The following is a 25,202-nucleotide window of genomic DNA, read 5'->3' on the forward strand; positions in this document are numbered from 1 at the left end:
CGCCCTCCCCCGTTGCCAAGCCCCTGCCCTGAGGCACCCTTCACTGCAGCTCCCCCGCTCCGCCCTGAGGTGCCCCCTCTGTGGCAGCTCCCTACCCCCTACCCTCCGTCCTGAGGCACGCTCCCCAGCCCAGCTCACCCCTGCTCTGCCTCCACCCCGAGCACGCCATCGCTGCTTCACTTCTCCCACCTCCCAGGCTTGCGGTGTAGATCAGCTTAGGCGCCGCAAGCCTGGGAGGTGAGAGGAGAAGTGAAGCAGCCACGGCATGCTTGGGGAGGAGGTGGGACAGGGGTGAGCTGGGGCGGGGAGTTCCCCTGTGGGCTGCCCCCCCCTTACTTGTTGCAGGCGGCCCTCCCCGCACTCCCCTGCCCTAGCTCCCTCTGCCTAAAGGCCGGCGGCGACCAGGGCAGCCAAAGATCGGGCCGCCATGGTTGCTGCCAAAGAAAATGCTGCCCCCCAAATCCTAGCGCCCTAGGTGACCGCGTAGGTCGCCTAAATGGTTGCACCAATCCTGATCTCAGTAAAAAGATAAAAATCTGTGCTTTTGGATTTTGCATGTAAATCCATTGTAATTTAGTAAAACAGAAAATGCAATATCATTGCTCTTCTGCAATGTCATTTTTAATATAGACTCAGATCAGAGAAACAATGCATAAACTGATAGAAAAGGGCTGCAATGGAAATATTTGCTACATTTGTATCACTTTCCACATAAGGTACTCTACTTTTTCCTAGCCTTTGTGCTGTCAATCCACAGAGAAGACCAGCAGAAGAAAACTACTGGATGTTTTCCATAGACTGCATTAAAGTAAGTGTTGTGGGTTTGATTTTACATTTACTAGTAAATGGCACTACTATTGAAAATAAATAATCAATATACTCTTATAGAGCTTTTTGATTATTTCTTCTCCATTTCAGCTGTAGTTCTAAAGTGCATTATGTAGAGTATTCAGAGGCATTATGTTAGGATATTGGATGCTATAGAGCTATTAGTCAGTTATCATGCTTTCACTGTTTTTCCTGGACAAAAGTCCCTACAGCAAAATGTGATCATGTAAGTACTGCAAGGGATACTGTTTTGCTGTCTGAGTCGCGGTCTTCTTTGATATTTGGAAGGAGGCCAACCCTCAGGCTATAGGAGTGCCTTTTCTTTGTCCCATGAAATTCCATTCTGCTTTTGCTGAGATATTAACCATTACAAATTTCAATTTTACCTTCCCTTTACTTGCCTTTTTCAGGAAAATGTTGGCAGCACCCAAATGTTCTAAGGCTGAACTCACAATACTGCTAAAGAAGCAGCAGCAGACACTGTCCTGAGAACACATGGGAACTACGAAAGCAGCTGTAGCAGTGAGGTAGGAAAGACAGCTGGCATAGGTTCCCCATCCTCAAGCCATTGCACCTGGTCCCATTGAACCATACCTTCAGGAGGCCCTGAATGAGACAGAAACCAGGCCAGGCTCTCTCCCACCTCCAAATCCTCCCCAGAACCGTTATCTGAACCCAGAAACCGTTCCTCCCTCATGGGGATGTCATGACATCAAGCTTGCTATGAAGCTGTAGATGTGTAGAACCATAGTTACCCCAACTCTACTGTACAGAAGTGAAAGGTGGGCACAGAGGAGGTCTGAAGAACATCAGATAGATGATTCTTGTCATATTCATCAGCTGCTCCACATCAAGTGGCAGGACAGGATTAGAAATTAGGATATTCAGAACCGAACCCAGCAACTGCCTTCATCAGCACTGGTTTGGTTTTAGCGGTTTTCTTGGGATGGACATATTATTAGAATAACAGAAGAATGAATTTCAAAGCATGTGTAGTGAGGCATGTGCCTACATGTCTGGCACTCATGTGGGTGTCAAAAGCTTTGATGGTGTGAGAAAATTGCCAGTGATGGATATAAACTGAATATACAACTAGACCACCTCAAGCACTTTGCCAGAGATCAGTCAAGGTAGTGCTCAATTTGCAAGGAGGCCACAACACTTTGAGATTTGCTGAAGATGATAAAACACGGTCTTGTGGCAAAGCTGCCATAATTGACCCCCTGACCTCTTAGATTGTACTTTTTTGGGGGTGTAGGGAAATTGTCTTTTTGTGTCTAATGTGAAGCATATGGTACATTTCTCAGTGCTATAAATAATTAATAAAAGGACACTACCAAACTTTTAAAAACAGGTCTTATTGTTATTATTTTCTCATTTATTTCAGGGGATTTTTTTATTGTGAGAAGAGCTACTTGCTTTTTACCAGTGGAAAAAATGCATATACAAAGACTACATGATTCACAAAATGTGCTGCTGAGAGACAGCTACTTCTGTCTGCTCTTGCATTTGGATGCTTCAAAAACAGAACCAAGCAGTATCCACTTCTGCATTTAATGCTTAATCCACATTTATATAGAAAACTGAGTATTCTCTCACCCTGCCATTTCAAAAGATATTAATTACTGGGACTTGAGTCTGGTGGTGCCTGCAGCCCCCCTTCCCAATCCCACTATTTCAACAGGGCCAATTTGCAAGAACTTGGTTGATTGTGGTTTAATCTTTGCAATTCTTCCTCCCTCCATCGAACAATCAATTGTCCCTGTGTCTTTTCCCAAATACTGAAGGCGAATAATTCTTTCTGCCTGTTTATTCAAATAACTAGCAGATCTCTTTTTTTTTAATTAATCCTCCTTCAAAAGGACCTTGAAGAATCATATGGTGAAACGAAAGGCTCTTTAAAGAAAAATAAGGGGGTGGAGAGGCGCCCGCCCGCTTTACTTCACACCCGTTCGTAGGACGAGGACGAGAAATTGGACGTCACTGAATGGTTCGGTTGTTGCGCCCGCCCACCTCGCCGTGCTGCGTTGGGAGGGACGAGGGAGTCGGCCATCTTGGGTTCGCCCGGACTGTGAGCGAGCGAGCGGGGGAGGGACTGGCTGGTTGCGGAAGTGGCCGCGTTCGCTCGCCCGTAGTGGAGAGAGAGGCGAGAAGGAGAGTCCAGGGGCACCCACCTTTCCCCGGCCAGCACCGTCTCTAGCGAGGAGGATGGCAGGGCGGCTGCCGGCGTGCGTGGTGGACTGCGGCACGGGGTGAGCGCGGGGGCGGCGAGCCGGCGATGAATGGGCAGCAGGGAGGCAGCTGACAGTTTGGTACCAGGCACCGGGGCGCCCCCCTCCCGCGTGGGTGCCTCAGGCCGGTGGGGGGTGGGGTGGCTGCAGGGACGTGTGTTGCCCTACAATAGCCCCCCCCCCCCCCGGGACGGTGGTGTCAGCGGGGAGAGGAGGCTGGAAAGCGGGGGAAGGGTTGAAGTGAGCACCCCTCTCCCGCTCCCCCCATTTCTCCCCACCATTCCCTCCCAGCGCAGCTCCTTCCTCCTCTGCATACGGCTTTGTGGGGGCGGGCTCCCGTCCCAAGAGTACCCACCCCTCCCCCAGATCTGGGTGGGCGCGGGCTCCCACCCCGACTTCAGCACCTGCCCCCCGACTCCCTGTGGGAGTGGGCCTCTCCCCAGCTGGCACAATCTCCCACCCCCCAGTTCATTTTTGGCTGACTGTGCAAGATCTGCTCTAACTCTGAAATCAGTCTGACTCAAGGGGCAGGGTCACACCCTAAGGTGAGGATTCTCCCCTCGCCCTCTTGGGTTTTTTTTTGTAGGGTCTCCTCTCCACCCTATCTCATTCATTCCATTTGCTGCTCGAGACAGGAAAATTTCTAGGTCATTCAGGAAGCAGTGTTCCCAACCCTTGCCTGAGAATCTCCAAGACCAATCTTTCTGCCTGTGTCTTGCAGGAAGTAGGCTCCTGTTCAGGGGCTGGTGAGGTTAGGGTGGATCCTACTCATAATCCAGATAGGATAGCAAAATGATAAAAATGTTATTTCTGTTGTTCAGTCATGTAATTGTGTGCATTAAATATTCTGAGGTCACGGGTTATTGCTAAATACCATGATTTTTTTTTAATGTATGGATCGAATCATTTATTCAGTATTACTTCTCTATCGGGGAAACCCTCCCCCCTCTTCTAGTGAGCAAGCGCAGCGGAACTTCCTTAGTTTTGTCAAAGCCTCTTCCTGCTTTCAGGCTTTTATACCTTATAAGGCAGTTTTCAGTGTCAAACCTGAACCAAATCCTTTTTAGAAACTATTTTGTATTTAGCAACTAGCCGATGAGGAGTAGAGAGAAAATACCGGTGATAGCTAATGCAAATAGAAGGAAGGGACAGAGGTTCAGAATTCCTTTCAGTTGTTGCCTGTGTTTGCTGCTTCTAGTCTTCCCACTATGTGTAAGACCTTGTAGGTAACAGTAGAAAGTGAAGACTGAGTTTGAACTTGGAAGGATTACATTGTATCCTTAATGGTAGTGTACTGAGGAAATGCAGGATTTTTTCCCGTCCTGTGAGTTACTGATTAGTGTGTGATTTTTACGGATGGAATGATTTATTTTTAAACATTCCAAAAGGCTTTATTGTAGAATCTGTCAAGCTTTTGTTGTTGTGGTTCTAGCTCCTCCCTCTTTTCTACAGAAAGTGAATGTGTTAAGTGATTGTGCTATCTAAGCTGCTCTTATTTGTTTCACTTCCCATCCATTTTTTGATGTTGATAGAAAGTTTTGTTTTAAACTACAAGATTATGAAAAATTCAATATTTGTCATATTGCAAACTCAGAGTAGATGCATATTTAACTTTGGGGGGACTTGATCTTTCAGAATTGTGAAAATTGGTTTACAGTAGTAATGTGAACCCATCATCCTCTTTAAATTTAAAGTGCCAATTTGGACTAACAGAGCATCAATAAGTGTTCACTTTTATAAACTGCACATTTGTATATGTATAAAATGGTGGTGCAGTAATGGTAACTTATGTAAGGCTGCATTTAAAGTTACAGCAGGAATAAAAACTTTGAATTTATGTGATGTGTGAATGTACTCTTTCCTGTTGTATTATCACATTTTATGTATTCATTATTTTTGATCATAAAGTGTTTCAGTAAAGCACCTACTACAAGTGAGTACATAGCCCCTGCCCTGAAGGGTTTACAAGCCCAGAACCTGTTAAGAGAATTACTTATACTTGCAATGAATTTCCATTGTTTACAGTGGTCTTCATAAAGGATCCCTTTTTATTATTGGGGCCTATATTCAAATAGGGGAGTAAGAGACTATATAGAGCAAGGATTACAGTAACGTGGTTACTCAGCAAAGACATGTACAGGTCTTGAGGGTTCTGTTTCTCTTTTTTTTTTTTTTTTTTTTGATACTTTGGTGTTTGTAGGCCCCATTACAATGTACTTGAAAGAGAGTCTTGTACTGACATTCTAATTATGAGACTCTTCCCACCAGTTTTCATTTATATCCACTAAACCAGTAGATCTCAACTTTTTCAGACTATATTGTCCCTTTCAGGAGTGTGATTTGTCTTGCTTGCCCCAAGTTTCACCTCACTTAAACTACATGCCTGCAAAATCAGACATAAAAATACCAAAGTGTCACAGCACGCTATTACTGAAAAATTGCTTATTTTCTGACTTTTACTATATAACTATAAATAAATCATTTGAAATATAAATATTTTACTGACATTTCAGTGTATAATATATAAAGCGGTATAAACAAGTCGTTGTATGGGATTTTAATTTGTACTGACTTTGCTAGTGCTTTTTATGGAGCCTGTTGTAAAACTAGACAAATATCTAGATGAGTTGATGTGCCCCCTGGAAGACTTCTGTGTACCCCCAAGGGTACTTGTACCCCTGGTTGAGAACTACTGCACTAAACTATCATAATTATTATTTAGAATAATTTATTAAAAAAAGCAGCAAAGAATCCTGTGGCACCTTATAGACTAACATCTATACATTGTACTTGAAAGAGAGTCTTGTACTGACATTCTAATTATGAGACTCTTCCCACCAGTTTTCATTTGCATCTGAGGAAGTGGGTATTCACCCACGAAAGCTCATGCTCGAAAACGTCTGTTAGTCTATAAGGTGCCACAGGATTCTTTGCTGCTTTTACAGATCCAGACTAACACGGCTACCCTCTGATACTTATTAAAAAAAGATACTATAATTAACTAGTTAAGATTACAATGAGACTTTCTTTATAACCCCAGCTTTCATATGCTTTGATTATTAAAAATTCTCCTTTTGGGGCTAAATTTTCCATGTTTAGAAGTGATCTTTTGTGTGGGGAACCATGAGCAAAATCTCTTGACCCACTCATTAATGGAAAAGGGAAAAATACCATTTCAGGATTTTAAGGGCTTTTTTTGCTTGCCAGTAACTCTGATGGGGTCTGTGCTTCACATGTGAAATAGGCTCTTTGCTAGATTTGGAGATGGAGTTGAAAACTTTAAAATTAAAAAGTTATAAGATTGAAAATCACTTTTGAGCATGCGCAGTTAGTAGCTGCATGGACTTTTAGAAGAGCCTAGTGAATCCTAGCCCACTTTGTGACATTAAAATGTACAGCTGGAGGAGCTGTTGACACAACTTACAAAAATGTCTCATTGAAATACACATCACGGTTCATCAAAAATAATATAATTTATACTTCTGTCGCTGCTGCCATTGCAGGTGCTTTTTCAGATCTGCTACTGTCATTTAAACCTCCTGTTGAAGAAAAGTAGTTTGATTCTCCAATTAATTCTAAAAAGAAGGCCGAATCACTTTTATGTTGTCCATTGACCAGACGGGAAGCTTGCACAAAGATCAATGGAGAATATGGCCCTGATAGAGTAACTCAACCTTTAGTTGAGGCTACTTGAGAAATATTAATGTAACAAGAGAAAAACTATGAAGGGTACTTTTCAGCTTCTGTTATGTTTTTTGGCCCTTTGCCCATGCTAGTACCTGAGTTGCCCACATCACACAGGTAATGTGATAAATGTGCAGATGAGGTGCACGTTTGGGCACCAAAATTAGTTGAAAATTTGGCTTTTAGGAACACAGAACCAGTGGTCTATCTAGTGCAGGGGTCAGCAACCTTTCAAAAGTGCTATGTCAAGTCTTCATTTATTCACTCTAATTTAAGGTTTTGGGTGCCAGTAATACATTTTAATGTTTTTAGAAGGTCTTTCTATAAGTCTATAATATATAACTAAACTATTGTTGTATGTAAAGTAAATAAGGTTTTTAAAATATTTAAGAAGCTTCATTTAAAATTAAATTAAAATACAGAGGCTCCTGGGCTGGTGGTCAGAACCTGGGCAGTGTGAGTGCCACTGAAAATCAGCTCGCATGCCGCCTTTGGCACACATGCCATAGGTTGCCTACCCTTGGTCTAGTGCAATATTATGTGGGAAGTAGCTGGATGATTTAGAACAAGATGCAAGAAACCCAGCAATTGGCAGTTATGGACTTTTAACTCATGGGCCTATTTACAGCACCTCATCAATGCGTTGAAATGGATAGGGTAGTGACATGCTGGCAATTCAGAAAGACAGTGCTACCTCCGTCCCAAACATGATCTGAATGCAGGTTTTCTTTTTCAGAACCATAAGGGCTAGAAACTAAGTTACTAACAAAATGAAAGCTTGAGACTCTAATCTGTCATATGGGCTAGATAAATAGTTAGGTGGGACTGTGGGTCACCTGTTTGACACCACTGACAGTGTATGAGCAGTTTCCTTTTTATCAAAAGTAAAGAAAAAAAATCAAATATAAAATTACCAGAATGTATGAATGCCATGCTAAGGCTACTTATTTAATCAAAAAGGTCTGAGAACGCAAAAGTTATCCTTGGACAAGCTACCTTTTAAAAACATTCCTAGTCTGAAAGTAGGCCTTGGCATGTGTACCTGGTTCGGGAATCTTTATGTAAGCTACCAGGTGAAGCAAGTACTACTAAATTTTAGGTGATACGCATGACATCTTGCCTAGATTGATTGATTTTGTTTTTGAGAAATAATTCAATAAGTCAAAGAAGATAATACCTCTAAATTGAAAATGTTATTGAACCAATTTCTGAACGTTTTTTTTTATGCTGGAACACCATTCTGTTTTTCTCATCTGAACATAGGTTCTCCATTTTGTTTGATTCTAAACTGGTGTTCAGGTGTGGAAAGTGTCTTCTTCTGATGCCTTTCTTGCGAGGCTCGTTTTTCCCCACTTGTGGTCATTGCATGGTCTTAGAACTACTGTGAGGAGTAAGACACAGTGCATGCTGTCACTGGACTTATTCGAGTTTTAATTCTTTGGATGATGCAATGTCTCTGATTATCTCTTGAGGGGAGGGATAGCTCAGTAGTTTGAGCATTGGCCTGCTAAAACCGGGGTTGTGAGTTCAATCCTTGAGGGGGCCATTTAGGGAACTGGGGTAAAAATCTGTCTGGGGGTTAGTCCTGCTTTGAGCAGAGGTTTGGACTAGATGACCTTCTGAGGTCCCTTACAACCCTAACCTTCTATGATTTTTTTTTTCTGAGAATGTTGCATACTTACTAGGATTGGTTTTTTTGTCATGAGTTGCCTTAGAGTTATCTCCATGTTGTTCAGCATCTGCAAGAGATTTCAGAAATATCACTGCTCTTGTATATTTACTGTCAGATTTGAGGCTATGTTGTTTAAAAAAAAAACCTTAAATGAGACTAGATTTTATTAAGACAAGATTTAATGACATGTTTTTGTCTACAGTTCAGTAGGATACTTTTTCAGAAGACAACTGCTTCTAATTTAAACATTGTCCTGAAGTAGAAACATGTTGCAACATAACTATATAAACTGGTATTTTAATGCAAGTCCGCTCTTGACAAACACCACTTGTTTATCTTCTTAAATTAGTATGTTAAGGGGTTAAACTAGCACAAATGTATATGATGCTCTGGACACTTTTATTCACTGTGCAGAATGTCTGCATCACATCTGTATAGAAGAAATGCAGTTAAACAGCTGTATATTTTACATACTTCCCCAAAAGATTGGGGAAAATCTTTAGCAAGTCATGATTGATATGGGAAAAGTTTCTTAATTTCCCTTTGTGTACTGTCATAAAAGCAGAAGTCAGTGGGGGTGGCCTTGTGTGTTGGGGGACCATTAGCAGGGTTTTCTGCAAATAGAAGACTTGACTTTGGAATTTGCTGTTTCTATCGGCCCAGCAGACTCCTAGCTAGTTGATTTCAGAGCTTAATTGATAAATCTTTTCTCTCAGGCTTCTTCTGATGGCTATCTGAAAGCTGTTGGCCTATTCTAGGGGATGGGCCTGATTTGTTGACTTTGTGTAGTGATATGTTTGTATTTTTTCTTAATGATAGGAAATTTTATGCATACCTGTATACTAAAATCTCTTCCAAAATTCTAGGGCATTTTGTTTTACCCTTTAGTTGGACACACTTTCACATGTATTAGCTATAATATAAAGTGTAGTTTAATGTTTTTCTTTAGGGTAAGTAGATTATGTGGAAGAATTTGAAAGTAATGACTAATTAGCAATGCAGCATATGTCCAGCTCTGTCTTGTGTGCTGAAATACAGAGGCATACTGTTACAACACTCAAAAATGAATGTGCAGGTCCCAGAGGATGTCGTAGGAGAAAGGGAGCATTCTGTCAATGCCAACACAAATTACATTTGTAATACAAACATAACATTCAAAGCCATGTACCATTTCTTATTTTTGAGAACTGCATTCAAATAAAATACTTTTTTTATTTTTGGCATTGTTTAAATAATTACTTTAAATGAGTTTCACAAGTAAAAAGCAAATAGATTCAGAATTACAAGTTAGATCAGGGAGGTATGCTGATGTATAAGTGCTTGTATTTGGCTTTGTTAATCTGCTGTGGTATAATATTTACAGATATAATCTTCTTTATATAGCGTACACTTCATAGATGGCTAAACCATTGATTCTCAAACTTCTGTACTGGCGACCCCTTTCACATAGCAAACCTCTGAGTGTGACCCCCTCCCCTTATAACTTAAAAACTTTTTTAAATATATTTAACACCATTATAAATGCTGACTGCAAAGTGGGGTTTGGGGTGGAGGCTGACAGCTCGTGACCCCCCCCATGTAATAACCTCACAACCCCCTGAGGGGTCCCAACCCCCAGTTTGAGAACCGGTGGGCTAAACTATAAATTGAGGAGATTAAGTTCCCATTTTGAGCAGTGGTATATATTTTTAAATGGCTTGTTATCAGATCTAACTTTTAAATATAAAGATACAATTTCTAAAGAGTATAGTCACTAGTGCAGTTATTCCACGAACCTTGAATACCTGTGAATTTAACTTAATAGCAAATTATATTTTGGTACCCAAGCCAGTTTGAACAGTTAGAGGAGATGCCTTTTTGTATGCTTTCTAGTAGCTGCCATAGTGCTGATGGCTGCTTGACGTGATCTTAAGGTAGGTGCTGAAATGACATAGCATTGAAAACTTGATTTTAATTGGGCTTTCATTTGTATATCTTTATCCCAATTCTGAGTAAAAACTAACTGATATAGCAATTTTGATCCTTTCAGTGTTTGTGTTTTGTTCTTTCTCCCTCTTCTGGACAGATATTAAAATCTGTATCAGCAGCCATCACAACAGAAATATAACATTCTTCTCAAACGGAACGACGTTAGAAACTGTAAGCACATGGCTTCCTCGAATATTTCTGCTGAACTTCTTTAAGCTCCAGAGAATTAAAACACCACATCTAGTTTGCTTTATCAAAACTGGCAGTTTTGTTGCATTTCTTAATATTTGAAATATAAAATTAAGGAAATAACTAATTTTACCCAAACTGAATAAAAATGATTATCTTCCCCAAAAGCATATCCTGATTATCTGAGAGACCCAAAGAATTGGATAGGTACAGTTTGTATGCACACAAATATCTACTTCACAATATCGGTATCTTAATAGAGCTCTATCTCTTTCTCCCCCCCCCCCCCTTGCTAGAAATGACTTTTCCAACTCCAAAGCCTCCTGGCTGCTTCAGGAAGAACAGGTCTCTCTTCTAGCCTCCATTTTTGTGTTGTCATCACTCATGAATAACCCCAGTGTGTGGCTCCTGCTGCTCTGGTTTTTCTATGCTGCACCATGAAATTGACATGATTCTTGAAATTTTTATTGCTACCTAGAGGGTTCTGAATGGCAGTGGTGAAACTGACCAGAATGTTGTGAATTTCACTCTGCTGCTGCTTGACAAAGATATAATTAGTACTACACATAAAACCTGTCTGTGCTGACTCAAAGATAAGTGTGATTATTGAAACTTTGTTTTATCAACCATGACAGCCTGACATATTTGTTAAGTTTTAATTTACTGAAAAGTTAAGTATAGCAGATTAGCATTACTTTCCCCAAGAAAAACTTCCCTTTGGCCACTGGCAAATGGATTCCCAAAGCATTGTATTCCACCCACCTGTGGTATTCTGGTCTGGTAACAGTTTTTAGACGTGTGTAGTGCTGCTAAATATGATATGTTCTACAAGAAGAAAAGGTCAAACAATGAATCACTGTGACAATGAGGATTCCAACCTCAATGGCATAGACCAGGCATGGCCAAACTCACTGACCCTCTGAGCCACATATGACAATCTGCACAAGTTTGAGAGCTGAGCTGCACCTACCAGGACTCCAGTGTAATAGCTGAACCCCCTCTACACTGGGCAGAAGCCCCTAGCCCCACCACCATGGTGCAAGGCAGAAGCCCCAAGCTCTTCTCTCTCCCCCGCCCCCGCTTCTGCAGTCTGCTAGACAGAATGCAGGAGGCCCCTCTGTGAGCTGCACTTCAGCTGTAAAAGAGCCACATGCAGTTCATGAGCCACAATTGGGCCACCCTTGGCATAGACTGTGTTAGAGATCACGCCATGTTTTGTCTTTTGGGAGAGTGCTATACCACCAACACCAGTGTCAAGTGAGAAAAAACATTGTGGTATCCCAATTTTGTCCAGAAACTGTTCAGATCCTGTGGGCTGGATTTGTTTTTGTTTGGAATTCATAGTGCCATAATGCGTCCTCCACAGACTCCAGTCTCAAGACTCCCACCCTCTTCTGATATCTTAGAACTCCACAGTTGTGGTCAAGACACTGTTCAATATCTGAATTTATTATAAAAAGGTTGGGCCTGGACAGGTTTATCATGCTGTTGTGGGTGCCAAGCAACCTTAATAGTAACTATTCATAAGCTAGCTACCAAAGGAGGACCACCAAACATAACTTGGTAGCAATAGACTCATTAGCTATGATTACACTGGGAAAATTTGACCCAAAAGTCTCGCAGGTTCTGCTGAATGTTTAAACTGGGAGCTGCAGTATAGACAAGGTTCTGGTGGCCTGTGCCATTTTTTTAAAAAAATTGCCGTTTTAATTGGAAGTGTGACAAGATGGATTTGGCTCCAGGGATTTGCTTGCACTGCTGCTTCTAATGGTTTTAACAGTGGTTCAGTTGGTTCCCCTGGTTCAACCGGTGGTGGTAGAATGAATGGGAATATTTTCTTGAACTTCCTCATATAGCAAATGCCTTAGAGTAGTTAGGAAGTTTCTGAATTTTGGATTTGTTTTGTGTTAAGAACCTATTTCATTTTTTACAGGTTTACTCAGATTCAGGAAAGAAAGACACAACAGTAGAATTTGGATAAATCATAGTTCTGTTTATTAAATACAAGAAAAACAATAATACTTTGAAATGTAAATCAGCATTTTAGACTTTTTTTGTCCTTTCTTTTCCAAGATACCTAGATAGTTATTGTCAAAATAAATGGTAGCTTCCTTTCTCTTAACACAGCTGTAACTCCCTGGTTTTACTTTGCATTTTATCATGATCTTATTTAATATTAATGGCTTAAGGTGGGTAAGTATGTATTGTCGCAGTGAAAATATTCACTGAAGTGAATTTACAGTAGTCTCTCTTTAGGGGAGGAATGTTGTTTTTTAAGCTCCTACGTCTGTTGACTAGCCTCTGTTCAACAGCATCCTCTCAAATATCCAGTGTTGCAGTAGTTGCCTGGTCCAGTGATCTGGTTTGCACTGCCCATAATATCCCATGTGTCTAGAATCACTTCTAGACTACCAACTCTGTCTTTCTAGTCTGCATCCTCACAGAATATTTTGTCTGGGATAATTTGAAATTGCGTGTTTCTCCTTCAATTGCAATGTTACGTTTCTTTTTTTGACTAGTAGTAATTCAGTCCTGTTTATCTGAAGTTATTTAAAGCCCAACATTTATAATTAAAGTAGTTGCGAACAAAAAAAAGAAATTCTTAAGATTAAGACCAGTCCCGTACTAGCTAATAATTAAAACTTCACTAATGCAAACGTTTGGGGCACTGGATTGAAGAAACAGCGCTCACTGAAAGTTTTCTTGTCAGCAAATTGTGAATTTTAGTTTGCTTATCTCAGTTCTTGCCTAGACTTGTCATCCCACGTCTGATTCTTAAGAGCATTTGAGAAGATATATTAGGCTAACTAATTTCTTCTGTGCACAGCCCTTTCTTCCCATGTCGTTTCCTAGTAATTCAAGTATTGAAGGGATTCCAGAGGCTTCACTGCTTTCTGACCAACTTTTATCTGCTCCAGCTGTAGCACAAAATCTGTTCTATGGGAGAGGATTTTCAATTTCTTTTCCTTTTTTTCTCCTCTTCAGGAGAAATGAAAGATACTCTTCTTGGGCTCCCCAACTGTCCTGATCCTCCATATTGATTCAATATAACAATATAAAAGACTGAAATTAGTCCTCAGCAGTCCCACAGCTTTGTCCACACTTCTTGTGGTCACTTCAACATATGTTCTCATTTTTTAGCAGTGATGTGCTGAAAGAGTTTTTGTGATGCTTTAAAAACAGCTGATCCCTGTCCACCTCATGCTCGCACTGTTGTAAATGTCCTCCTTAACTGTGGAAAGAACTCTGATACTGCTTTGAATGCAGTATGAAAACCCTAATTGGAATACCACCAGGCACAACTAATGAAAAATTAGTACAAAATTTTCTAGTGTACTGGACTGCAGATTTTCCAAGGTCTCCTTGCTGGAAGGGATCAGTCATGGGCCATTTTTTGGATGACTTAATCCATCAAATCTTGTTGGTCACTGAACATCTTTGTAAACATTGAAACAAAATAAATGGGACATTAGCATATGTATTTTGTGCTGTTTAGTGTTGTAAAAGCTGCTAGTGAGAATGTACTTGAAAGGAAGTAAAAAGAAGCAGCATTAATCTGTATGGACTAGATGTAATTTATTTGAGCATAATTGTTTGTTGTCAAATGAATGCTGAAGGCTCTTGTTTCATCCAGAGTGTGGTGATTCTGCCATTTAATGATGAAAGACTGTAGAAATGTGTAGTACATTTTATTCACTGATAAATTGTGCATCACATGTTTTGTGTATTTGCTATGTGGAAAAAGTAACAATGTAGAGCAATAAGAGTTAGTTTATAGATTTTAAATTGGCATGAATGTCATAATAATTTTATCCATTTTACTTGTATACCCAGTCGTTAAGATAAGGACATCTACGTAATCACTCTTAACATTTTGTACCTACCATCGTTCTATGTAACGCTTAAGTTTTCATTAACTAAAAGATTACAGGGGGGAAATAAAATCCTCTCTATTTTGTTTTGTGTATGAAAGCACTTTGTGAATAGTCAGTTTTATTATTTCCTCTGCTACAGGTAATTATCTTGTTTGTGTGGGTGTGTCAAACAGCAGCAGGGGAAATGTACATAAATAAAGTACAATTTGCAAGGGGCATTCAGGTGGAGTAGTACTTGATACTACTTTTACGTCATTTAAAAAAATTATAGATAAAAATATAATTTTTATTCTAGATATTATGGAATAAGTAAGTTTTGAAAAGAGATTTTAAATAGTGGGTGTAATGGTCTGCATAATGTAATATTGACTCAAGACCTACAATTTATAAAAAACAAACAAAAAAAACAAACAAACAAAAAAAACCCAAAACCTATAATGAGGAGAGAGAGCAGCAATCCAAATAACTATGAAATATCTGAGTACTGGAGCATCACAAAAGGTGTTACCCCACAGTTACATCCTACTCCACAGCTATTTTGTGTGTGTGTGTGTGTGTGTAAGATACAAGAGGGAAAGTTTAGAAGACAGCAGCGAGTGCATATCAGTCAATGGCATGTACATCAACAACATAAGAGATGCCAATGACCTAGTTTACCCATCTCTTTCACAAGGGAAGAACTTGAGAACATGCTTATTGCTGTGAGCAGTGCCAGCAAGAAAAGAATGATGATGAACATTAGAAAGACAAAAAGTATGCCAAGTAAACAGTAACACACAAGGTAGACAACACCAGTACCTCAATGCTCAAGTTAAGGACATAACATAAAAATGGCCCTACTGGGTCGGGCCAGTGGGCCATTTAGCACATTATCTTTTCTTCTGACTGTATCTGGTGCCAGATGCTTCGGATAGAATAAAACAGAACAGAGCAATTATTAAGCGATCCATCCTGTCACCCAGTCCCAGTTTCTGGCAGTCACAGACTTAGGGACACCCAGAGCATGAAGTTGCATCCCTGACCATCTTGGCTAAAGTTATTGATGGACGTTATCCTCCATGAAGTTATTTCTCTTTTGATTGCAGTTATACTTCTGGCCATCACATCATTGCCTGGCAACAAATTCCATGAGTTGATCATATGAAGAAGTGCTTCCTCATGTCTGTTTTAAACCTGCTGCCTATTCATTTCATTAGGTGATCCGTGATTTTTGGGGATAAATAAATCTTCCTTACTTGCTTTCTTCATGCTATTCATGACTTTGTAGACCTCTCTCATATTCTTCGCCCCTCCCCCCCTTTGTTGTCTATTGTCTAAGATGAACAGTCTCATTCTTAATATCTCAAATGGAAGCTTTTCCATACCCCAACCATTTTTTGTCTTTCTCTGTACCTTTTCCAATTCGAATACATCTTCTTTTGAGATGAAGCAACCAGAACTGTGTATACACCCACATCTTGAATACTATCATGGCTTTATATAGTAGCATTATGATATTTTCTGTCTCATCTATCCCTTTACTAATGGTTTCTAACATAGTTAGCACTTTTTTTTCCTGCAGTTGCTGCACATTGAGTAAATGTTTTCAGAGGACTCCAAGATTATTCTTGAGTGGTAACCACTAACTAGACCGCATCATTTAGTATTTATAGTTTGGATTATGTTTTCCAGCCTGCATTTCTTTGCATTTATTAATATGAAATTTCATCTTTCATTTTGTTTCCCAGTCACCCAGTTTTGTGAGATCTTTTGTAATTGTTAGTCAATTTTGGGATTTAACTATCTTGAGTAATTTTGTATCATGTGCAAACTTTGCCACCTCACTATTTACCCCTTTTTCCAGATTGTTTGACTGTGTTGAACAGTACTGGTCCAAGTACAGAACCTTGGAGGATCCTGCTATTTACCTCTGTCCGCAATGAAAACTGACTGTTTATTCTTAGCTTTCGTTTCCTGTCTTTTAATCAGTTACTGATCCATAAGAAGACCTTCCCTCTTATCCTATGACTGTTTACTTTGCTTAAGAGCCTTTAGTGAGGGGCCTTGTCAGAGACTTTCTGAAAGCCCAAGTACACTATATTAACTCAAACATTCTTGTCCACACGTTTGTTGACACACTCAAAGAATTTTAATAGATTGGTTAAGCATGATTTTTCTTCACAATAGCCATGTTGACTCTTCCCCAGTGTATTGTTTCATGTGTGTGTCTGATAATTGTTTCAATCTGTTTGCCTGGTACTGAAGATAGGCTTTTTGGCCTGCAATTGGATTGTCTCTAGAGCCTTTTTAAAAATTCAGCATCACATTAGCTACCTGCCAATCATCTGACAGAGACTGAGTTAAGTCATAGGTTATATACAACAGTTAGTACTTCTGTAATTTCGAATGAGTTCCTTCAGAACTCTTGGGTGAATACCACCTAATCCCAGTGATTTATTACTGTATTAATTCATCAGTTTGTTCCAAAACCTCCTTTGTTGAATCTCAATCCAAAACAGTTCCTCAGATTTGTTATCGAGAAAGAATGGCTCACGTGTGGGAATTTCCCTCACATCATGTGCATTGAAGACCAATGCTAAGAATTCATTTAGCTTGTCTGCAATGGCCTTGTCGTCTTTGAGTGCTCCTTTAGCACCACTATCATCCAGTAGCCCCACTGATTGTTTGGCAGGCTTCGTGCTTCGTTATTCTTGCTAGTTGCTCTTCAGATTCTTTTTTGGCCTGCTAATGACTATTTTTGCATTTGACTTGCCAGAATTATGGTCACTTCTAAAGGATGCCTTTAGCTTCTAACTGCCTCTTTTAGTGTGCTGTTTAGCCATGGAGACATGTTTTTGGTCCTCTCACTCTTTGGGGTATACATTTAGTTTGAGCCTCTATTATATGGTGGTTTTCAAATAGTTTCCATGCAGTGTGAAGGCATTTCACTCTTCTGATAGTTAAATGGAAGATAAAAGGAACAAACTTCATCTTTTTTGTAGGTCCCCTTTTTGAAGTTAAATGCTATTGTGGGAGTTTCTTTGGTATTTTCACTATTTACAAGGATGTTAAATTTAATTATATTATGACTGCTGTTATTGAGTGGTTCAGCTATACTCACCTCTTGGACCAGATCCTGTGCTCCACTTAGAACTAAATCAAGAATTGCCTCTCCTCTGAGTTCCAGGACAAGCTGCTCCAAGCAGCAGCCATTAATATTGTCTAGAAATTCTCTGCATCCCATCGTGAGGTGACATGTTCCCAGCCAATATGGGATCGTTGAAATTCTTCATTAGTATTTGCTTTTCTGTTTTTGTAGCCTCTTTAATCTCCCTGAGCGTTTCATAATCACCGTCTTCCTCACGGTCAGCTGGTTGGTAGTATATTCCTACTACCTATACCCTTATTCAGACACAGAATTTTTATCCATTGAAATTCTCTGATACAGTTTAAGATTCTTACTATATTTGACTTTCTGCTTTCTTTCACATAAATGCCACTTCTCCAGCAGCATGAGCTACTTTTATCATTCGTGTATATATTGTTCATCTGGTATTATCATGTCCCGTTGGTTATCAATATCATGATTCCATCAAGTCTCTGTGATGCCTGTTATATCAATATCCTCATTTAATAACAAGTTCACTCATCATAGTACTTAGAATTCTAGCATTTGTATACAAGCACTTACAAAATTTGTCAATATTTACTTGTCTGCTTTCATATGATGTAATTGAATGGCACAAGGACTTCTGTGTAGTCAAGTGTTAAAACTGCATATCTGCACTAGATGGTCACCCCTGCTGTACGGATGTGGAAGCTGGGCTCTTAAAAAGGACACAGATGCATCTCAGAGGTTTTGAGTTGCGGTGTTACAGAAGAACGTTTAAAAATGAGTTGGGTTGCCAAAATGACACAAGGAAGAATTTTAGAGCACAATTGTTAGAGACCCGTGTAAAAAGAATATTATCTTTTTGGACATTATTGCTCACATATCACAGAGTGACTCAACTTCAGTACTCATACTACACTGCTCTACAGCCAAAATACTTCTGAAATAAATATAGTCCAACTTTACTAATTCTGTGTCAGTGAGAACGAAAATGATGCTTAAAATTGTTGATTTGGCTCTAGTTTTCAAGATATGCTATTGGGTCAGTATATACGACCCTTGACTTGGGAATGGCGGAGGATAAGTGAGTTATAAAAGGAAGGGATGTCAATTTAAACCAGAAATGACTGAAATACAACTTTGACTGGATCTAGGAATAAATCTATGACTGGGTTTGGACAGTACTTGCTTTTTTAGGCAAAAAATGAATGATGCAATCTGAAGCTGGTATTGCGTCATACGTGATATGAATTGCATCATGTTATGCCTAGAAGTCATGAATGATGCAATCATAACGAAGCTTACATCACTCTGCTGAACAAATTGCCCTATATCAGCTCTAGAAATCATATAGTGTCATGCTCTCTCATTTGTCAGTGTTTGATTTTGCAAAGGGACACATTTCTGTTTAGCCAAAGTGAGCAGAGATGCCTGGTACTTGTGTGAACAGTGCAGATAACTTCTGCTATGTTTGTGGTGAAGTGACTTTTTTGCATCACAAAAGCGCAGTCTAACCACTATGGTTAAGAAAGCCTATCACCTTTCCTTTGGCTGCAAAATTGGAGATCAGGACAAGAGGTGGGCCTTACACATATGCTGCAACACTTGTGCAACAAATCTTCGCCATTTGTTGAACAGGAAAAGGAAATTTATGCCTTTTGCAGTGCCAATGATTTGGAGAGAGCCAACAGATCATACCAGCAATTGTTACTCCTGCATGGTGCCTCCAGTTGGGAAAGGTGTGTCAAAGAATAAAAAGTGGTCTGTGCATTATCCAAACATTCCCTCAGCTATACGCCCAGTACCCCACGGAGAAGGACTGCCGGTTCCTGATGCGCTAGAATCATTCTCGCTTGAGTCAGACGAGGAAGAGGATGAAACTTCTGGTCCTGAGCTATCAGTGTTACAGGACCCACATTTTCTCCCATCCTCCTCCTCTGAACCACACCTCATAACACAAGGTGAACTGAATGACCTTGTCAGGGATTTGGAACTACCCAAGAGTAAGGCAGAGCTGTTGGGCTCCAGACTACAGCAGTGGAATCTCCTGGCAGGCTATCAGGGCAAATGGAGCCCATCAATGCTTGCAGAGTATTGCTGGACAGTGACAAGAGATGCTCCATTTAATGAATACAAGAGACAAGCCAAGAAGCGCCGAGTAGACACTGAATAGGACTAAACTATGTACATAATAGTTTTTTGCCTTTTGTTTCATAATAAATTTTATTTATATAACCCTTTTGCTGATTTTTAAAGTGTTACATAAACAGGACAGGTGAAATATTATCATGTAAAGCAACCATAAACGTGAAAAGACCTAGGTTTACAATTTATGATTAAAACTCTACTATCTACACACTATACATAGACATAAAATGTAAAAACTTAAATATCTTAGAAACAGTAGCCAATCAGTTGTTTTAATTGTCATATTTGAATTCAGCACATCAAAATACATAATAAATATCACATTTTATCTCTTTAGCAGACGACTTCTCAAAAATTGTAGACCAGTGCTATCAGACAAGATTGCAGGCAAACCAGGAAGAGGAAGGAAGAGAACCACCCACATTGGAAATGTTGCTAGGTGGACTGGTGTCCAAAGGGGAGAGGAAGCTGTACAGCTGTGTCGTCACTGAGAAAAATGGAAGGTGGAAATTGATATTCTCTGTATTAGAGAATCACTTAAAGGGAAGAGAGAATGTTCTGCAGACCACAGTAATGAAGACAATTCATGTGTAGGAGGCAGCAAGTTACACAGTATTATTCATCTTTCAGTGTTTCATGCAATTATGAGGCATTGCTTCAGTTTTATTCTCTGTTTCTTTCCCTCCTGCGCTTAAATTTAATTATTCACTTACTGCATCACTTATGAGCAATTGGCTGTGTTGTGGTAAAACCTTGTGATTGCTGAGAGAAGTAAGTGGTGAAGAAAATTTTCAAACTGAGGTCTGTTTTGTTTAATGTTACCCCTTTGCAAATTGCATATGTCATGCTTATATGGCTGATTGGACCTGTGTCCCGATTCTGGTCTCTTAGTCCACCCCTGAGGTGTTAGGTCTAGGGCTGTGTTGTATTAATTTAAATGGAATATATGGGCCTGAAGAGTTAAAGATTATGCTGAAACTGCTCAACGTTGAATAGTTTTAAAGAAGGTTCAGCGTTCGTTATTCAGAGCAGGGCTTTGGAGTGGAGCCCGGAGCTGGAGCACGGAGCAGCTCCGAAGCAGTGGAGCTGCAGGTTTTTGCCTGGAGCTGGAGCAGAGCTGGAGCACAGCTCCAAAACCCTGATGCGAGATCTCTAGCATGCTTAAGACCATGGCATTAATACCATTGAAAATCTTTTGAATATTTTAATCAAGACACAGTTAAAGCATTGAAATGTTAAGTACAGTTGTCATTTTAACAACATCATTTTGTTCCCTTTCGCCCCAACTGGAGAAAGTTTTTTAGAAAGAATCCCCCTTGTTTGATGGCCTTAGATGATAACTATCCTTTTTGGTGAGATGGGCTGGAGCAGTTATTGCTGCCATTTTAAAGTCCGATCCCATTTCCTGGATGACACATATGTAAGGGGAGAGAGTAGGGTAACCAGATATCCCAATTTTATAGGGACAGTCCCTATTTTTGTGTCTTTTTTCTTATATAGGCTCCTATTACCCCTTCCCCCCGTCTCGATTTTTCACTTTTGCTCTCTGGGCACCTTAGGGGAGAGAAGAACTACGCAGATTAAAAAATGCAGTTCTGTCTCTGAAGTTGACTTTCACTTGCAACCTCATTGTTGAAGAAATGCGGATATGGCACATGGTCATATCTGCCATCCTGAGACCTGGCAAACATTGTAGCATTTGGCTGTTAAGAGTTTTGCTTTTAGATGATTCTTCGGTCACAGGCGTACAGCAGTGTTGCAGAATAGACAGTCTTGGCTGGCTAAGCCAGACTTTTTTTTTTTCTTTTTTTTTCTTTTTTTTTAAAGAAGGGGGGGGAAAAGAGAAGGAGAAGAAATAGGGTGGGAAGGAAAAGACCCTGGATGAAGAGGTAGGCTCATGAAACCCAGGTGCTGTTATCCTGCAGTCCTAGTCTACAGTTCCACCTGAGCTGTACTTTGTCTCCCTTATTCTACACTGGAAATCATCTATACTGCCTCAGCATTTAACCCAGGATTTGCCTGCTTCATTTCTGCTGTGCTTCCACAGCATTTGTACAGAGATGCTATACATAAATTCTCGTGCTGCCTGGAAGCTAACACCAGTCATCTGCATGGATGATATCAGTAGGGCCAAATTTTTCTGGGGAATACAAATTTAAAAAAAAAATGTTCTAGTGGACAGGAAAGAAACTGAAAGGTAGATAAGTCAGTCGGGTGTGGCATAAATCACTTGGCTTGGAGACTTAAATCCTTAATGACATTCTCATTAAAAGTTCTTGTTGGCAAATGCTGTTTACTTTTATCTTTAGAATTGTCTGCATTAATAACTCCATTTGGAAGTCATGTACATCAAGTATTGTTCTCATGTCATTGTGACAGGCATAAGCGCCATGCTAGATGTGAGAGAGCACCCTGCAAATGAATTCATAGAGCAGCCCAGTTTCTTGCATCACTAAGAACTATGGGATATCCCATAGAAATCCATTCCTGCAAACAGACTAGTGCAGCACCATGTGATGCAGTTATGTAAGTCTGGCGCAGGTAGGGGTTTTGCAGTGGGGATATTCCACTCAGACTATATTAGCTTGAGTTAACTGCAGTGGAGGCAACACTCCCTGTTAGTGCAGTAAAACACCTGCGGCTGGCCTGTGTCCGCTGGTTCAGGCTTACAGAGCTGTAAAATTGCAGCATAGACATTTTGCTCAGGCTGGAGACCAGGCTCTGAAGGTCTGCATTACAATTTTTAGCCCCACAGGCTTGAGTCAGCTGTCATGGGCCAGCAATGGGTGTTCTGTTGCATCGTAGACATACCCCCAGTGTGCCTGAGCCCAGTTAGCATTTGCTCGATGGCTTCTGTTACAGGGCCGAGGCATGAAGTCTTCCTTTTGCCTTACTGTGTTTGTTTTTTTTTCCCCCTCTTGGTTAGTCAGGCCGTTTGAGAGACTGCTGCTGTGATGTTTGCTTCCTTATTTGGTAGTTAGACCCATTCAGCCTTCATGGTCTGCAGTTACAAGTCTTGTGACTGAGGGGACGTGCTAAAATTCTATGCTCTCCCTGACATTCCCATAATATCAGAAATCCTACACATAAAACATTTGGGGGGACAGATCAATATTTATTACTAAGCACTCGCACATTGGTCATGGCATACAATAATGGTAACTTGTTTAGTAATTGTTAATGATTTCAAGTGTTGGTTTGGTAGTTCGTAGACTAAAAGGAGGATGCTGTCTTCAATTTACTTTCAATTATAGTTCGGAATTGGGTAATATCTTGGAGTGAAATCTATATTTATGGCATGGGGATTCATTTCTCATAGTACCTTAGATCAGATATTTGATCTGTAGTTAATCATGTTAGTATCTGCACCCTGTGGCTTTGCTTAATATTTGTATATAGTATGCCAAGAACACTTTTACTCCATTTGTCTGGCCAGATTTACATAATAATACCCAGGAGTAGTGATGGCTGAATTATAATTTGTAAATAATAGCTCCCTACTGAATTTGGGTAATGTTAGCTGTTTTAAGTAAATGCTAAGATTCTGATTACTTCACAGGAACAATTGTTGTATGCAGTGTTGTTGTAGCAGTGTTGGTCCCAGGATATTGGAGAGACAAGATGTGTGAGGTATCTTTTATTGGGTCAACTTCTCTTGGTGAAAAAGACAAGCTTGGAAGCTCCCCACAGACCAGGATATGCCAACTCAAAGTGGCACAAGACTTCACTAGAACAATACATGAAAAATCTACAGACAAATCTCCACTGCTACAATGATCAGCCCCCTGTATAACACACCTTTCAAGATCCATCGGTCTACACATGTCTGTCACAACATGTAGCATTCCTCATCCACTAAATGCCCCAATAGCAACTGGGTGAAACTCAGGTGTGGATTATTCACACCCTAAATGTTGAAATTTATTCCAAAGTAAGTTCTAGTGTAGACAAGGTCTTCGTTTCCCAGACCTAAAGAAGAGTTTTGTGTAAGTTTTTGGAAACCTCTCTCTCATCAACAGAAGTTGGTCCAATGAAAGATACTACCTCACCCATCTTGTCTTTCACAGGAGCAATCTTAGTTTTTGTCCCCTCTTCTAATGAAGAAAAATAAGTAGTTCAAGAACATTTAATAATAGGTAGCTGAATTGGGAGAAAATTCTCTTTGGTCAAGGTTTCAGAGTGGTAGCCATGTTAGTCCGCGTCAGCAAAAAGAGCAAGGCGTACTTGTGGCCCCTTAGAGACTAACACATTTATTTGAGCATAAGCTTTCGTGTGCTAAAACCCATTTCATCAGATGCATGCAGTAGAAAATACAGTAGGAAGATTGTGTGTGTGGTGTGTATATATAATAGAAATACGCGCGTGCGAAATGGAAAAAATGGGTGTTGCCATACTAACTATAATAGGTGAGCTGTTATCAGCGGGAGAAAAAAACTGTAGTGATCATCAGGATGCCTCATTTCCAATAGGTAACAGAGTCAACAAGTACTGGTTCTTTGGTCAAGCTGTCATTTAAGATGATCATATTATTACTTTACCCTTCTAGAAATTTGAAAACCATTAAGTGTTCTGTAGTTCAGGTCATACAAGGTGATCTATCTTCCTATTATGTTTTGCATTCTTTTGTGTGGATTTGGTACCATGGCATCCTAGAAAAATGTTATAGAGCAATATAACTTGATTGGCGCAATCTATAATATGCTATTAGTAGTACAGAGTTCTGTAAACAGTGATGCTATATCAGTAGTCCCTTCTGCACTCTTTGTTATATTGGGATCCTTTCAGTAATGGAGAAAGGGACTCAATTACTACTGCAAATAGGATTGAAGACAGGGTGTGTCTCATACTTCATTGATTCAGACATTAGTCAGACACACTGTGGTTTACATGAGCGGCACTAGGGAACTTACTTTAGTCTTGTAAAATCCAGTTTGCTTAAGGCATCACTTTTTCAGTGAGTAAAATCTTTCTATTTTAACATCAGCATTGGATGAGTAGATCTGCTAAATTTGAAAAATAGTTATACAAAGCTAGAGGGTGCTATTAATTAGTTATATAAAAAGTAACTGTTAAAATTATTCATTATGACTTGTTCCCCTTGTTTTTTCACTTTTCTGCTTCACTTCTATCCCCTCCCCTTTGATGTCTCAGTTTTTGACCACTCCATGTTAACTTACCGAATAGTATGTGGAAGTGTAGTTTAGTTGGTTAAAGGTGAATCTTCACTTTGAGAGAGTGCATTGGTAGTACAGCTCATAGCACACTGTGTCAGTATTTAGGCCTGGTTTACACTTTTGAGTGCAATAGTCAGGTCAGCCTAACCCCAGAGTAGATGATGTGAGTAGATCAACAAACATTTTTCCATCGACCTACTTACTGCCTCTTGGAGAGACGGATTTACTAAATCAATGGCAAAACCCTTTCGATAGATGTAGGCAGCATGTACGCTACCGTGCTGCAGCAGCACAACTGCAGCTCTGTAGCTGTAGCAGCTGTTGTGTAGACATGCCCTTAGA

The 25,202-nt window shown here is 40.0% G+C and overlaps 1 protein-coding gene across 1 annotated transcript in view; it reads left to right on the forward strand.

Moving 5' to 3' along the window:
* The first annotated feature begins 2,867 nt into the window (after window positions 1–2,867).
* The window catches only part of ACTR3 (actin related protein 3), a 47,258-nt gene continuing 24,923 nt past the window's right edge, over window positions 2,868–25,202 (forward strand). Inside the window, exon 1 of the mRNA XM_030580136.1 lies at window positions 2,868–3,080. Coding sequence (XP_030435996.1) covers window positions 3,037–3,080 — 44 coding nt within the window. The 5' untranslated portion in view covers window positions 2,868–3,036. The remainder of the gene's footprint in view (window positions 3,081–25,202) is intronic.

This window comes from Gopherus evgoodei, chromosome 11 (genome assembly GCF_007399415.2).
Source record: "Gopherus evgoodei ecotype Sinaloan lineage chromosome 11, rGopEvg1_v1.p, whole genome shotgun sequence".
NCBI classification, from domain to species: Eukaryota; Metazoa; Chordata; order Testudines; family Testudinidae; genus Gopherus; species Gopherus evgoodei.